We start from the raw sequence: 13266 nt of genomic DNA on the forward strand, positions 1-13266 counted from the left end.
TTGTTTGTCCTATATAAAAAATGTGAAGTAAAACTTTAATGGAAAGCAAATAAAGATATTTCTAAACATTGCGACTGGGAAAGACAGGTGAACATTGGCCAGGGTAAGAAACACTTTCCAGGCCCAGCAGTCTGTTTTTTTTTTTAAAAAGATTTTATTTTATCTCTTGGAAAGAGAACCTCAAAATTTGGATGTTCCAGAGTATTTCTAGATCAGATTAGAATTCCTGGAAAAACTTAAGCTGCCACATACATCTTTGAAAATCATCTACATCTGTAATAAAGATAATACCGCAGTACTTATCCTAGTCATCTTTATATGACTCAGCGCTTCTCTAAGCGTGTTTCAGTATCTTATCTGCAGCTGACTGAAGGCAAAAGGAAGGATTCTCACATCTGTTCACTCTCTTTCCTCTCCCAACCCAGTAGCTAGCTATCTGTTCTTCACAACATCGCCTGGATGGTTCCCCCTATACCCCTAGCACCTAACAAAGTATCTGTCAGTTGTAGGCTCTCGAGAAATATTTGCTGAATGAACAAAGAAGGAGCTCGGTTCCCTTTATTGTGTAATATTTTCTATGGTCAGGGTTAGACCAGTGTGAGGAGACACATTAAAGCTAAAAATCCAGGAGTTACACAGTTGTACCCAAATCAATTTTAACGGTAAAGTGTATATGTTCAGATTGGGGTAGGTGTTTCTGAGCAAATTATGTAAAAACTAAAATGACAGTCCCCAGCCCACTTATGAAATTTGACCTCTGACTTACCCAAACTATCCAGTCAAAATAAGAGCTCGGTACAAATTTGGCATGGCAAATCAGATTGTAGTTTTTAGAATACTGCTTAGTGCATTTACAAATAGTGAAGTAGAATAAAACTGATTTGCTTTTGATAGATATTTTTATTATTTCACCATTCCCCTAGAGCTGTGTAAAGAATAAAGGAGTTGGGATGGACAAACATTCCCCTAAATAAGTGGAGAAAGCAAGTATCTATCCTAAGTCATACTCATTTGGAAAAAAAGTTGGTAGTAGGATTATGAGATTTTTTTTTCTGAATCTGTGTGTGCTAGTTAGTCAGTTGGGAGTCAGTTGTTCATGTTCAGGATTTTTCACGATAGCAGTCAAATTTATCATGGTTAAAAAGTTAAAACTTCATCACCCGGTGAGTTTCCTAGTTGGTTGGTACCAACTGACAAATGATTGGAACTGACTTCTCATGTCTGAATTACCTTCCTAATGTCACAAGACCACATCTTTACACCTAGATTTAGAGCTTGAGGCCAAGGTCCTCCAGTATAGAGCTTCCAAGTGTGGAATACGTAAATTTGATAGCAGAGGTGGTAACACAGTGGAGTTCATTCTTCCGTATACTGAGTTGGTGAGCTCAGTTGGTTAGCAATTTCTGACTGCATGTTCAGAACACAGGCACCATACTGAACCGGCACCGGTGACCAAGGTAAGTTAGAGTGAGTGGACAGATTCTTACCTTGCCTATGAGAAAAAGCAACAGCGCCGCAAAAAGCTGACTGCTGGGGGATGGCAACGTCAAGGACATTTAGAATGTCTGTCCCTTGGCTGAATCTCTGCGTCAGCCTTTCGTTCATATCTAGGCAAGCACTGAAATGTTTCCTTGACTTCTTCCAGAAGTTAGGTGGTGATAATCTAATGTGATTAAAAGTGGGCATAACTGAGAATAAAGCTATTTTTCTGCCTTCCTTAACCAGCACAAGAAGGTGTACAAAAAGCTCCATCCAGGCTTCTCTTTATCTTCTATTATTATCTGTATCTTTCTGTATCTCTGATATGGCCTAACTCTTCTCAACTGCATTTACATGATCTAATAACTGTCCCCCGACAGGGACTGTCTTATAAATTAGGATCTTCCCCCATTCCTGGTTGTGAAAAGTCCACCATGGTTCTGAAAACCCCTTAGAGCTTGACATCCCTTGCTTTATGTTTTATTCACCAAGTTTACAAAAAGACAGAGAGAAATCTAAGCAGTGATTAAACAGTTGTGATAAGCTTGGGTTCACATATTCCATTTGGGAATTTTAAAGATTTGGTTGCTTTCAGAGAATTCCAACACTGATTTCCTTACTGTGCAAAAGTACTCATTTATTTCCATGAAATTTCACATGGAATGTTTTCACCACAGAAAATATAATCTTTTCTCTTCTTCATTAACATGCTCTTCTTTGTTCTTCTCTTTCCTGGTATAATATTTTAAACACAAAAAACAGACAGTGTGTTCAGTAATTTAATTAGTTGTACACCAGTGTTTACAAGGAACTGAGAAGAATACAGTAACTCTTACTGAGTTATATAGGGAAGTTCTAAAATAACAATTGTTTCTAAGGATTAAGATACTTAATCACCCCAGAAGATTAGGCTATGTTGTGACCGGTGAAATGTGATATAAGCACCCTTTAATGAGTATTGGGGAAAATAGATTAGACTTCCTCTCCATCTGACTGAGATTAATGTTCATGATCTAGGATCATTTACATACACCTTTTTTTATTCTAATGTACCATATGCCTTAATCCACGCTGCATCATTGGTTACCATTTTTTAAATGTATTTTTGGGGCTTCCCTGGTGGCGCAGTGGTTGAGAGTCCGCCTGCCGATGCAGGGGACGCGGGTTCGCGCCCCGGTCCGGGAGGATCCCACGTGCCGCGGAGCGGCGGGGCCCGTGAGCCATGGCCGCTGCGCCTGCGCGTCCGGAGCCTGTGCTCCGCAACGGGAGAGGCCACAACGGTGAGAGGCCCGCGTACCGCAAAACAATAAATAAATAAATAAATGATTTTTTAAATGTATTTTTAATTTTCAATCAAAGGATAAAAGCTTGACCGCATTGACAGGCTTGGGCTATGTCATGAGAAACTCATACATACTTTCTGAAGGTCTTGCTTGAGTGTTTTTAGAATGAGTCAAGTGGAGGTTATTTTCCTTTTTTATCCATATACTACATCTTCTGAAAAATATTTTACTTCTTTCAGGAGTATTTATTTGATGCTAAAGGGCTGAGAGAAAGGATAAATTAATTAATTTTTGTTCCTTAATTTTATCCTTACAGTGCCATTTTTCTTTCTGGAAGTGAAAGGAATTTTGTGATGGGGTCAGGACTGTCTTGGGACAGTAACCCCCACTACAGTCATTCTAAAAGCACTCACGCTAGCCCTTCAAAAGCACATGTGAGTTTCTAGTGACGACGCCCAAGCAAAGGCAATTCTCAGTGCTGTCAGTCTTCCACAAAGGACTGAAATTTTAAAATACATTTTTGAAGTGGTAACAAATAACCCCAATTCCAACTCCCATCTCAAACAACACACAAGCAAGTGGCAGGGAGAGAGAAATGGAAGGGACGTTCCTGGGAGACCCAGCCTGCTGCCGTGACCTTGACCTTGTGCCCTCAGAGGCCCTGATCTCATCCTGTCCCTCTCTTCTGTCTCTTCTTGCATTCATGACCTTTTAATGTGTGTCCGTAAGCTTGGAAGAACCTTGGGTTCACTACATTTCTGTCACCCCCCCTCAAACTTTAAAGATCTTAAACACATATGCCAGAGAGAAGGGAAAGTACACTTCCTGTCCCTTCCCCAGTCCAGTGGAGCTTGTGAAAAACTTGACCCCAGGTCTAGAGCTCTGTGAAAGGGAGCAGTGAAGAGAACCCAACCTGCAAATGTACCCCGGGCAGTTCTGCCTAGAGCTCCCGGCAGTGAGGGGGGAAGAGGATCGGACAGTTAGGTTGCTGTATGAACTGTAAAGTTCATTTGATTAACAACAGTGTTCCTTAGTATCGCCACACAGCGTCCCTGACCCAAACTTGAAATTTCAGCATTCAGAATTCTGCCCCAGTCATTTTTAAAAGAACCAAATGTAGCTAATGTACAAAATGCATTCAGCACAGCACCTGGCACATTCAACAGATGTTAGCTATGAAGTCAGATGAAATAAGGGACAAACAGTACTTTTGAGTAGAACTCTTTTAACTACCACTGGCTAATTCTAATTAGTATATTAGTAGTTTAAAACACAATTGTTGCTTGGAAAAATGTTTATTTTCTTCAGTAGTACAAAAATACTTCCAAGGATTTTGTCCACCTCTGTTAGTAATAGAGCAAAAGAAAGTCTCAGTCGAAGAATGTAATTTAGGGAGCCCTGGTCAGGAACCAGGAGACCTGGGATCCAGGCCCTGCTCTTCTGTCTCCACTGTGAGTCAGCAGGGATGGAGCTATAGCTTCTCCATGGGCGTATCCTACGGCCAGCTCTCCATCCCTGTGACTTGCTGCTCCCAGGAGCTGAGACGGGAACAGACACTCTGGCCCCCGGTGTCCTAGTTGTGAAATACACTGCAACATCCATCTTTCCATGCTTCTCAGGTGAATAAAGTGACTTCACCACAACCAGGATAACTGCAACTCACCAAGCAACACTTTCACAGCCACAGCCACACACTGAAAAATGTACCCGCAGACCACGTAGTCTCACAAAGTCACTTCACCCTTTAAGATTCTACCAGGAGTATCATTCTCATGGTTTTCATCATTGTACGTCTCATAACTGTCTTTATTTTAACCAAAGAAAAGGCAGAAAGCCTCCAGAATATCAAGGCTTCTGTTTGCAGTCAAACCTTGGAATGATAGAATTTGAGCTGTTCTCAAGCATTATTGAAGTTGTTTGACTTAATACTTAACCGTAACTTCTATGCAGCCCACCATACTATTGGAATAAAAACAGAGTAAGTTTACTTTGACCATAAATTTTCTAAGTGGATAGGATTTAGAGAAAAACAGAAGATGACATTAAAAGGCACACTTGGGAAATGGAACCTAAATGCTTCCTGTATTTATTTAATTTGTGCCATGTAAACTAATTTTTAAACGGGCTAAGAGGCATAAAATGTTATTAAATACAAAATGCCTTTGCAACATGGCAAAGCAGGGGACCACAGCTTGAGAGACATTTGTACTTTGATGTTGTTTTTGTGTCAGCCCTTGTGGGTGTTCTGAGATCACAGATCTGGGACATCTTCAGTGGCAAAGAACTGATATTAATTCTCACTTCTTTGCTTGACCCAGGCCTTTGGAAAGATAACTTGAAATTACTTTCATTATGGCATATTAATTTTTTAAAAGCTATGGTAGTTAACTTTTAAACTAAGTGTTATTCCTTATAGATTAAAAATAGAATACCTCAGTTTTCTGAAAGCCCTATTTGAATCTTTAAATTTGAATGCAATTCCCTTTTTAACTATACCCATGCCTCCCATCAAAATCATTTACCACCAGAAATTATTTTTTAAAGCAGAGGCACAGCACATATTTCAACTCCCATGTAATAATACTGCAAAATTTGGTAACATCTGCATATTTTCTTTACTAATTGCAGTGTTAGTCTGAAGTTAATTATATTTTGTTTTCAGCCAGAGCATATTGTTTGATATTGCTAATGAAATGTTTTTAATGTTCAGCTAAGCTATTAGGAGGAATCTTATTTTGTCTTATATTTTTAAATGTAATTCTCCATTGTAGCACACTAATTAACCTGATAACTACTTTTCTTTAAAAAAAAAATCCTCAGTATAACGTTACATGAAAACACTGCAATAGGTGGCAGGGGATAGTGTTTTCATAATTCAGCTACATGTAAATCCTTCAAGTACAGTATATTTTTGTACTAGCATTGTTTAATAATATTTTTTGGTTCTGAAGAACCTAGGGGCAGGGCAGGAATAAAGATGCAGATGTAGAGAATGGGCTTGAGGACATGGGGAAGGGAAGGGTAAGCTGGGACAGAGTGAGAGACTGGCATGGACATATATCCACTACCAAAGGTAAACTAGGTAGCTAGTGGGAAGCAGCCGCATAGCACAGGGCGATCAGCTCGGGGCTTTGTGTCCACCTAGAGGGTGGGATAGGGAGGGAGGGAGGGAGATGCAAGAGGGAGGGGATGTAGGGATATATGTATATGTAGCTGATTCACTTTGTTATAAAGCAGAAACTAACACACCATGGTTAAAGCAATTATACTCCAATAAAGATGTTAAAAAATAATAATTTTTTTGCATGCATCATTCTGTGTGCCAAGCACAGTACCACACACCTAGCGGTCTATCAGTAAGTAGCAATTGCCACTATTAATAATAATGCCAGTATGATCTTTAGATCTTGTATATAGATGGATCATGTATATAGATGTTAGATTGATCGAGACATCCATAAGTGTTAGATGGAGTAGTAAGGTAACAGAAGGCCTGCATCTCTCATGATGTGGAACTGATATCATTTATATTCATTCAATTCAACAAATATTTATTAAATCTTATCCATGTGTGATGAGTACTGTTGCTGTCATCTATGTGGGCAAAGACAGAAAAAATAAATGAAGACTCAGTTCTTGCCCTGAAGAAGGTCATCACAGTCGGGGCTCAAGAGTCCGTGAACAGTTTTCTCCCAATTATATATTGTGTGGCATTACTAGTCTCTGCATTGTGTAGTATAGATAGTTAAAAATTGTAAGAGATTAGAGGAAGGAAACTTCAGTGTAAGTTAGAATCATTTCAGGTGGCCTTGTGATGGAGGTGGGACCTGAATCAGACATTGAAAAATTGGCTAATGTTTAGAAATATGGGTGAGAGGAGACTTGGTAGGTGAGCAATAACATGAACAAAGACTCAGAGGCAAGAAGAATCTTTGGAGTGTTCAGAGGACAGTGAGGCTTCCTGGGCCAGCTCAGAGTTCATGATGCGGAGCTTTGGGGATTGTGTTGGATGCATAACAGGAGGTCATCGAGGGCAAGGAGTAGGTTAATAGTGAGCTACTGAAGATTTCTAAATGAAGATGCATGCAGCTCCTCACCAAAGGCTAACCTGAGGGCCAGAGACTAGACAAGAAGTCAGAGTCTAAGAAATACACAAGCCCAGAAGAATAAGGCCGAGCAATGGAACAGCTAACAGGAAGCCTGGGTGGCAAGGAAGCCTTGAAACTTTCTTGCAAGAAAGTCATCAAAGTCTTGAAACTTGAAATATGTCTGCCCTAGCAGGAACCCCTGTAGTCTTCCTTTGGGAGCAGGAATTATTCCAGGGTCCTAAGTGGGTGTGAGTGAATCTTCTAATGGAAATACAAATCCGTTAACCCAAACGGAGTGGCAGAGATTTGGACAAATCCTGATATGATCAAGGTGGAGCTTCAGAAAAATGAACTTGTCACTGTTATGAAGAATGAATTAATAAAGGGTGAATCCAGGTTTAGATGGAACAGTTGATAAATAATTGTAACAAATAAGGAATAAACTGGTAGGAACTTAGGCAAGGATTATAATTGTGAACATTGAGAGAAGGTGATACATAGGAAAAGTAACTCAGGGTAGAAATGTGTCAGTGAAAGGTGGCACTGAGATTTCAAACCTGAGTGAAGAGGCAATAGTAGTAGCATGGACACAAGTACAAGCCTTAGGAAAGAAAGTTATACACGAACACGTCGGTATTTCCTGATTTTCCTTTTCCTGATCCAGTAGAGCTTGGCTAGAAAGAACATACACGGACGCCAGTGGCCAACATACAGAATAACTGGGACCCTCCACCCTAGTCTCATGGAGACCTTTGAGTGAGGTTTATTTTCCCTTTAACTTCTGACCACATCAGGGTTTTAGAGTAACTCTTGACAGATGTGTTTACTTAAGGGATTTTCAATGAGTAGGGCACTGCTTATTGTTTAAATATGGTAGAAATATGCTGAAACTTTGGCAGGTAAAACACCTGGGCATATGGGGCTGGAAATCAGTGTTTCAGTATATAAGTAGGTTACCCCTAGGTAATGCATTTGGTGAAATGTTTTCTCCAAATTAGAGCTTTCTTTTTGTTAACTATATATCGTCTTCCCATGAGGTCATGTCACTAAGACAGATAAAATGGATGGTAACAGTTACTGCTCAGAATGAATTAAAATAACAACATTCAGTTTGGAAAAAAAAAAAGTCCAAGGAGATGTTTAACAATAAGAACCAATTATTTAACATCTGTTTTTATTTATTTATTTATCTGACATCTACTCTGTCAGAAACTCTTAAGTGCTGTATAGCCATTATTCGATTTCATTAGCAAATAATCCCATGAAATATGTACTTTTATTACCCTCATTTTCCAGGTAAGGAAACTGTGACCAGAGAGGTTAAATTGCCTCAGATTATGCAAAGGTAATTAGGGATCCAGCTAGAATTCCCCATCAGGTCTAGTGTGACTCTGAAGCCCTATCCTTAACTGCTACACTACGCTGGTCTCTTCTGGCTTGAGCAATCAAACAAGGTAATTGTGAATTTCACTATAAGCCTTTAGCATATACCCTCCAAAGATATGATGTCTGTCATGGTGTGAGGAAATAATGGTTCAACTATAACCTATGCCACTGAATGTTTAGCAGCCTATTTTCTCACATTTCTGGCAATGGAGGTCTTTATGTATTGAACCAGACTCAATGCAGTAAGAATTGAAATTTCTAGGAGCTGCATGTAAACACATTATAAACTTTTGTTGCCTTGAGGACTTTATTGTGACCCAGATGCTCTATGAACAGCTTAAACTTAGGTTGGGAACGTGGAAAATTATTTTACAATTGTTTTAGGAAAAAGCCAGGTATTAGCGCGCACACACACACACACACACACGCAATCTGAGATGCCAAACACTATTTTAAAATTTTTTTAATTAAAACACAAAGTGTACCTGTGAAAAAATCCTCTATACACTGAATAAAAATTTTAAATAAATGTATGGCATAGGTATTCATATATGAACATTTTGTATGCATCTATTTCTATGTGTTTCTATCCTAGACACAAAGTGCATGCTAAAGAGCTTAAATTTTACTTCTTTCTTCACCTATAAAACTAACAGAGAATTGTTTGTTTGTTCTTCTCACAGCTGAATTTTTATTCCTCCTATGGGGTGTTTATCTCTGCTATGCGGTGCGAACAGTCCCATCAGCTTTTCACGAGCCGCGCTATATGGCTGTTGCAGTTCACAATGAGCTCATTATCTCCGCTATATTCCATACAATTAGGCAAGTGATCTGCAGAGCCACTCAATAACTGTTTTATTTTTCTGATGTGTTGCAGTTTAATTTAAATAGCAAAATTGGATAAGATGCATAATGGAAAGATGTAGGAAGGATAGTGTTTTATAAGTTGACTAATCTCTTTGTCACAGAAATGGCAAATGAATCGTTTTGATTTTTTTAAACTCTGCTGTTCTTAGTTCCTTCTGATGAGTTGTTTATTGCCTTCATTTATTTGGAAGGGTAACTCAATGTTATTGTATTGTGTTAAACCACTTATGGGGATGTCATTGGGTATATTGTTTATGATACATAATACTGTTTGTTCTAAAGATATAAAGCAATACATGCATACATTATAAAAGAGATACAGGTAAATTGTCTATGTTTTCATTCATGTTTATTAGGCTGGTTTATACTTTCAAAATTTTAACACTCAGATAACTTATGTATGTGAAATCTGTTGAATTCAGAACCAAAAAACCACTCCAAGTTGATGTCTGCATTTCTGTGTGCAGTGGGGTTCTTTCATCATTACACTGTAGTGATGACTTCCTGTGGTAAGAAAATATGGCCCGGCCCTCCGTTTCTTATTATTCCATGTATCTCCATAACCAGCGAGTACAAAGGAGGAAGAAAGTGGCTTATAATAAGTGAACAAAACGAAATATGTATGAATTATCTTCTGAGAATTTTCACCTGATTCATATTTGAAGATGAAATAAAAACCTCAACAAGAACGACAACCAAAAAGGAATCCTATAGTCTGAAAAGCAGCAAAGAGATGCCATTTAATTGCTCGACATATATTAAAAGTTAGGACACACTTAAGAATGTAGTTAGAAATTTTGAACATTAGTCTTGGCCCGCAATGGAAAGATAGGGATTAATAATAGGGTGAAAAGGTGTGGATCTGCGGAAGTTTTGCAGGATGTTTTTCACCTCTCACTTTAGTCAACAATCATAAAATGACATCTTGCACTTCTAGGAATAGATGATGCCAAAGAACAGTGGGGCCTCAGGCATAATCTACACTTTTCAAACTCTTAAAGTAAGAGAAAGAGGTATTTATGACCTGGCAACCCTGGAAACTCCATCAGAGACGGCCAGGAATCAAGGGAACTTGCCGCCTTGCTTTTCTTGCCCTCTCAAGAGAGAGAAGAGGAGGGAGGAGATGAGACGCAGAATATGAAATCATGAATAAGCAAAGAAAAGGGTGCTTTCTCTAGTCCCACTCAGACTGGAGCTCAAGGGTCTGAGCGAAGAGGCCCTGGTCTAAAACACCGTGGGCGCCGGGGGGCGCTTTGTTATGGCGCCGGAGCTCCAGGGCCTTCACATGTCTACCCACCCCTCTCCCCAAAAAAGCTGCACCATTACTGTTGTTTTCAGAATATCAAACACATATGTTTAAAGATCTAACAGACCTGCTTATCTAGAACCATTGATAAGTTAAATGTCATATTAACAAACCAACTAGAGAGTTATAAGCATGTAAGAAGGCTTATCACACGGACTTCCCTGGTTGTCCAGTGGTTAAGACTCCACGCCCACAAGGCAGGGCGCCCGGGATTCGACCCCTGGTCAAGGAACTAAGATCCCACGTGATGCACAGCGCAGCCAATAAATAAATAAATAAGACAGTAGCTATGTAAATCAGCCATACTTCAGTAAAAAATAAAAATTGAACAAAAAGGCTTATCACAGATGTGTTTAAATGTCTTCTACTGTCAGAATGTAACTGTCATGCAGTTTCCCACTTTCGCCCTAAAATTAACTGTTATGTGTCTTAGAATCAAATTAATTGCCCAAGAAATTAAATCTGTTCAACACAGTTGCCAAAATTGATCTGTATCTTTTCAACCTGTTCAGTTTTACTCTGTTCAATTTCCATCATTTAATGTGTTTTTTCAATAGATTTTCAACTCTCAGCTGGCCCAGGTCCTTTCAGAAGTAGGCAAGGTAAATGATTTTTAAATGAACTTTAAAAAAATTATTAATAGTAAGGCAATAGATGGTTATTTCAAAAAAATCATAAAATGATAAAGAGAAAATAAACTCCCTAATCCAGCCACCCAAAGATAAGCACTATTAATGTATTAGTAAATCACTGTTAGGTGTTTTCATATGCGTGTGTATTTATGACACATCACATTTGACAGCTCCCTTTTAACAATGTCACCATGAAGCTAGCATACCGAGAAGTCCTGCTGTACCAGATACCTGTTTAATTTTGTTTACCCAGCATTTTCCAAATGTAATCGACCAGGGAATCCCCCCAACCCTTACATCTGATAACAGCAGCCATGCTTCAGAAAGTCCTGTTTCATCACTGAACGAGGGTGAGAGGAAATACGTGAGATACTTGTTGGAAATGGCTTTCTTGCTTTGCTTAGGTCTTTCCTACAGAGCCCCAAACAACCCAGCCAGAAGAATCCGATAAACCACGAGCTGGGTTCACGTAGACACAAGCCCTGAGTGAACGGTTCATGGTGAACCTAGTAGGTTTCTTATTGAGCAGACATAGCATACTCTTCTTCCAGACAACTCGTGAATCCCCGGTCAGTTTTGAACAGGGAGGACTTCAGATGGTAGCAGAGGGTCCAGCCTTGGTATCTTTTGGTATCTTCTTAGGCAGGGCTAAGCAAACCTGAAGGGGAAGCTGTACATTTCAAGTTCCAAATTTGACTTACCTTTCTACATAGACCAGACTCGATTGGATGGTGGCACATTGGCTTCAAAGAACCGTAGCTACTCTCTTGAAAGTTTAATTTGTATGGCCATAAGGGACCAGCGATGGAATTATAGTTTAACCCATTAAATCTACAGAACACTGCTTCTCGGGGGATGAGCCAGCAGCTAGTAAATTAAAGAGATCAAGTGTGTACAATTCCTTATTTACATGTGGGCTGGATTCACACATGCTGAGGTTCCAGCATTAATAAAGGTCAAGGATAAGAAGCAATAACATAAAAATTTAGATCAGCTGGATCCATCTTGGCAGTTTTTTCCTAGAACAAAGTAATATTAAATAAGGTGCATCCAGCATCAGCAAAGATAGTCTCTATCAATAGGGTATATATGTTCTTCTTGTCTGCTTAAAATATAAAATTATATATACATATATGTATGTATTCATATTTATACATACACATATATAAATTAAAAACTATGACTACATATTATGTACAGATTTACTTTCTTTCTTACCAAATTGTCAGACGGAGCAAAAATAACCTAAAAGGGTTAAGTCTAGAAGGATAAATGATGAGAAGGCATTTCGCTCAGTCTGTTCTAACCCTTTACTTATTTTTAGTACTAAGCATAAAGCAAACCTCTGGGAAAGTGCAAGCCTTTTAAAAAGTTTGCCTTTATTCTTAACCTCAATTTTCAAATATTTCTATGCACCTGATTTTGGGGCCTATATTCTAAGTTGAAATACTATTTTTTAAAATGAAGCTTTAATACTATTTCAAAACCCAATTGTTCTTAAGGTATTTCTAATCAAAACTGCAACCTAAAAAAATCTGGCAGTAATTAAAAGCTGATTAAGGACAATTGATGTTAGCATATCTCAAAATTATTTTTTGGAAGATTCACTGTTTTAATTCAAAATATATGTACCCATTCTTTTTTCCAGAGATTGTCAGGCTAGTTTCAAGTTTACCTGTGTTGGCATTTGAGATAGGAATTCCCAGCACCTAAGGATGTTTTTTGACTGGAAATCCATCTCCTTTGATGTGACTGTCTGCTCCAGTACTGGCAGGGGCCCCAGCAGACTGGGGTTGTATTATTCTCAGGGGTACATTTTCTACTGCTTCTGTGCCTCAATACTCTGTCTCAGAGACTATAACTTTTTATTGAGTAAGATGATCCTATTTTAGTGCTTAAAAAATAATCTTACTTGACCCAGCACAGACTGTATAGTCAAAAGTATCCCATCCCTGAACAAAGTGAATATTCAGTCACATTCAACGCAGGTATGATAGGGAGGGTGGGAGGGAGGGAGACGCAAGGGAAGAGACATGGGAACATATGTATATGTGTAACTGATTCACTTTGTTGTAAAGCAGAAACTAACACACCATTGTAAAACAGTTATACTACAATAAAGATGTTTAAAAAAAAAACACACAAAGGTATGAAGCCACTTTTCTCACAAAGGAGCTAGAAAAGATGTTAATCCAGAAAATCCTTTTTAGTTGTCTGTGAAGTAT

General features: G+C 38.7%; 1 protein-coding gene across 1 annotated transcript in view; it reads left to right on the forward strand.

The window, feature by feature from the left end:
• Positions 1-13266, forward strand: part of GPR158 (G protein-coupled receptor 158) — a 328709-nt gene that overhangs the window by 304307 nt on the left and 11136 nt on the right. The window contains exon 8 of the mRNA XM_059056407.2: positions 8920-9058. Within this exon, the coding sequence (XP_058912390.1) occupies positions 8920-9058 (139 nt within the window). The remainder of the gene's footprint in view (positions 1-8919; positions 9059-13266) is intronic.

This window comes from Kogia breviceps, chromosome 3 (genome assembly GCF_026419965.1).
Source record: "Kogia breviceps isolate mKogBre1 chromosome 3, mKogBre1 haplotype 1, whole genome shotgun sequence".
NCBI lineage: Eukaryota > Metazoa > Chordata > Mammalia > Artiodactyla > Physeteridae > Kogia > Kogia breviceps.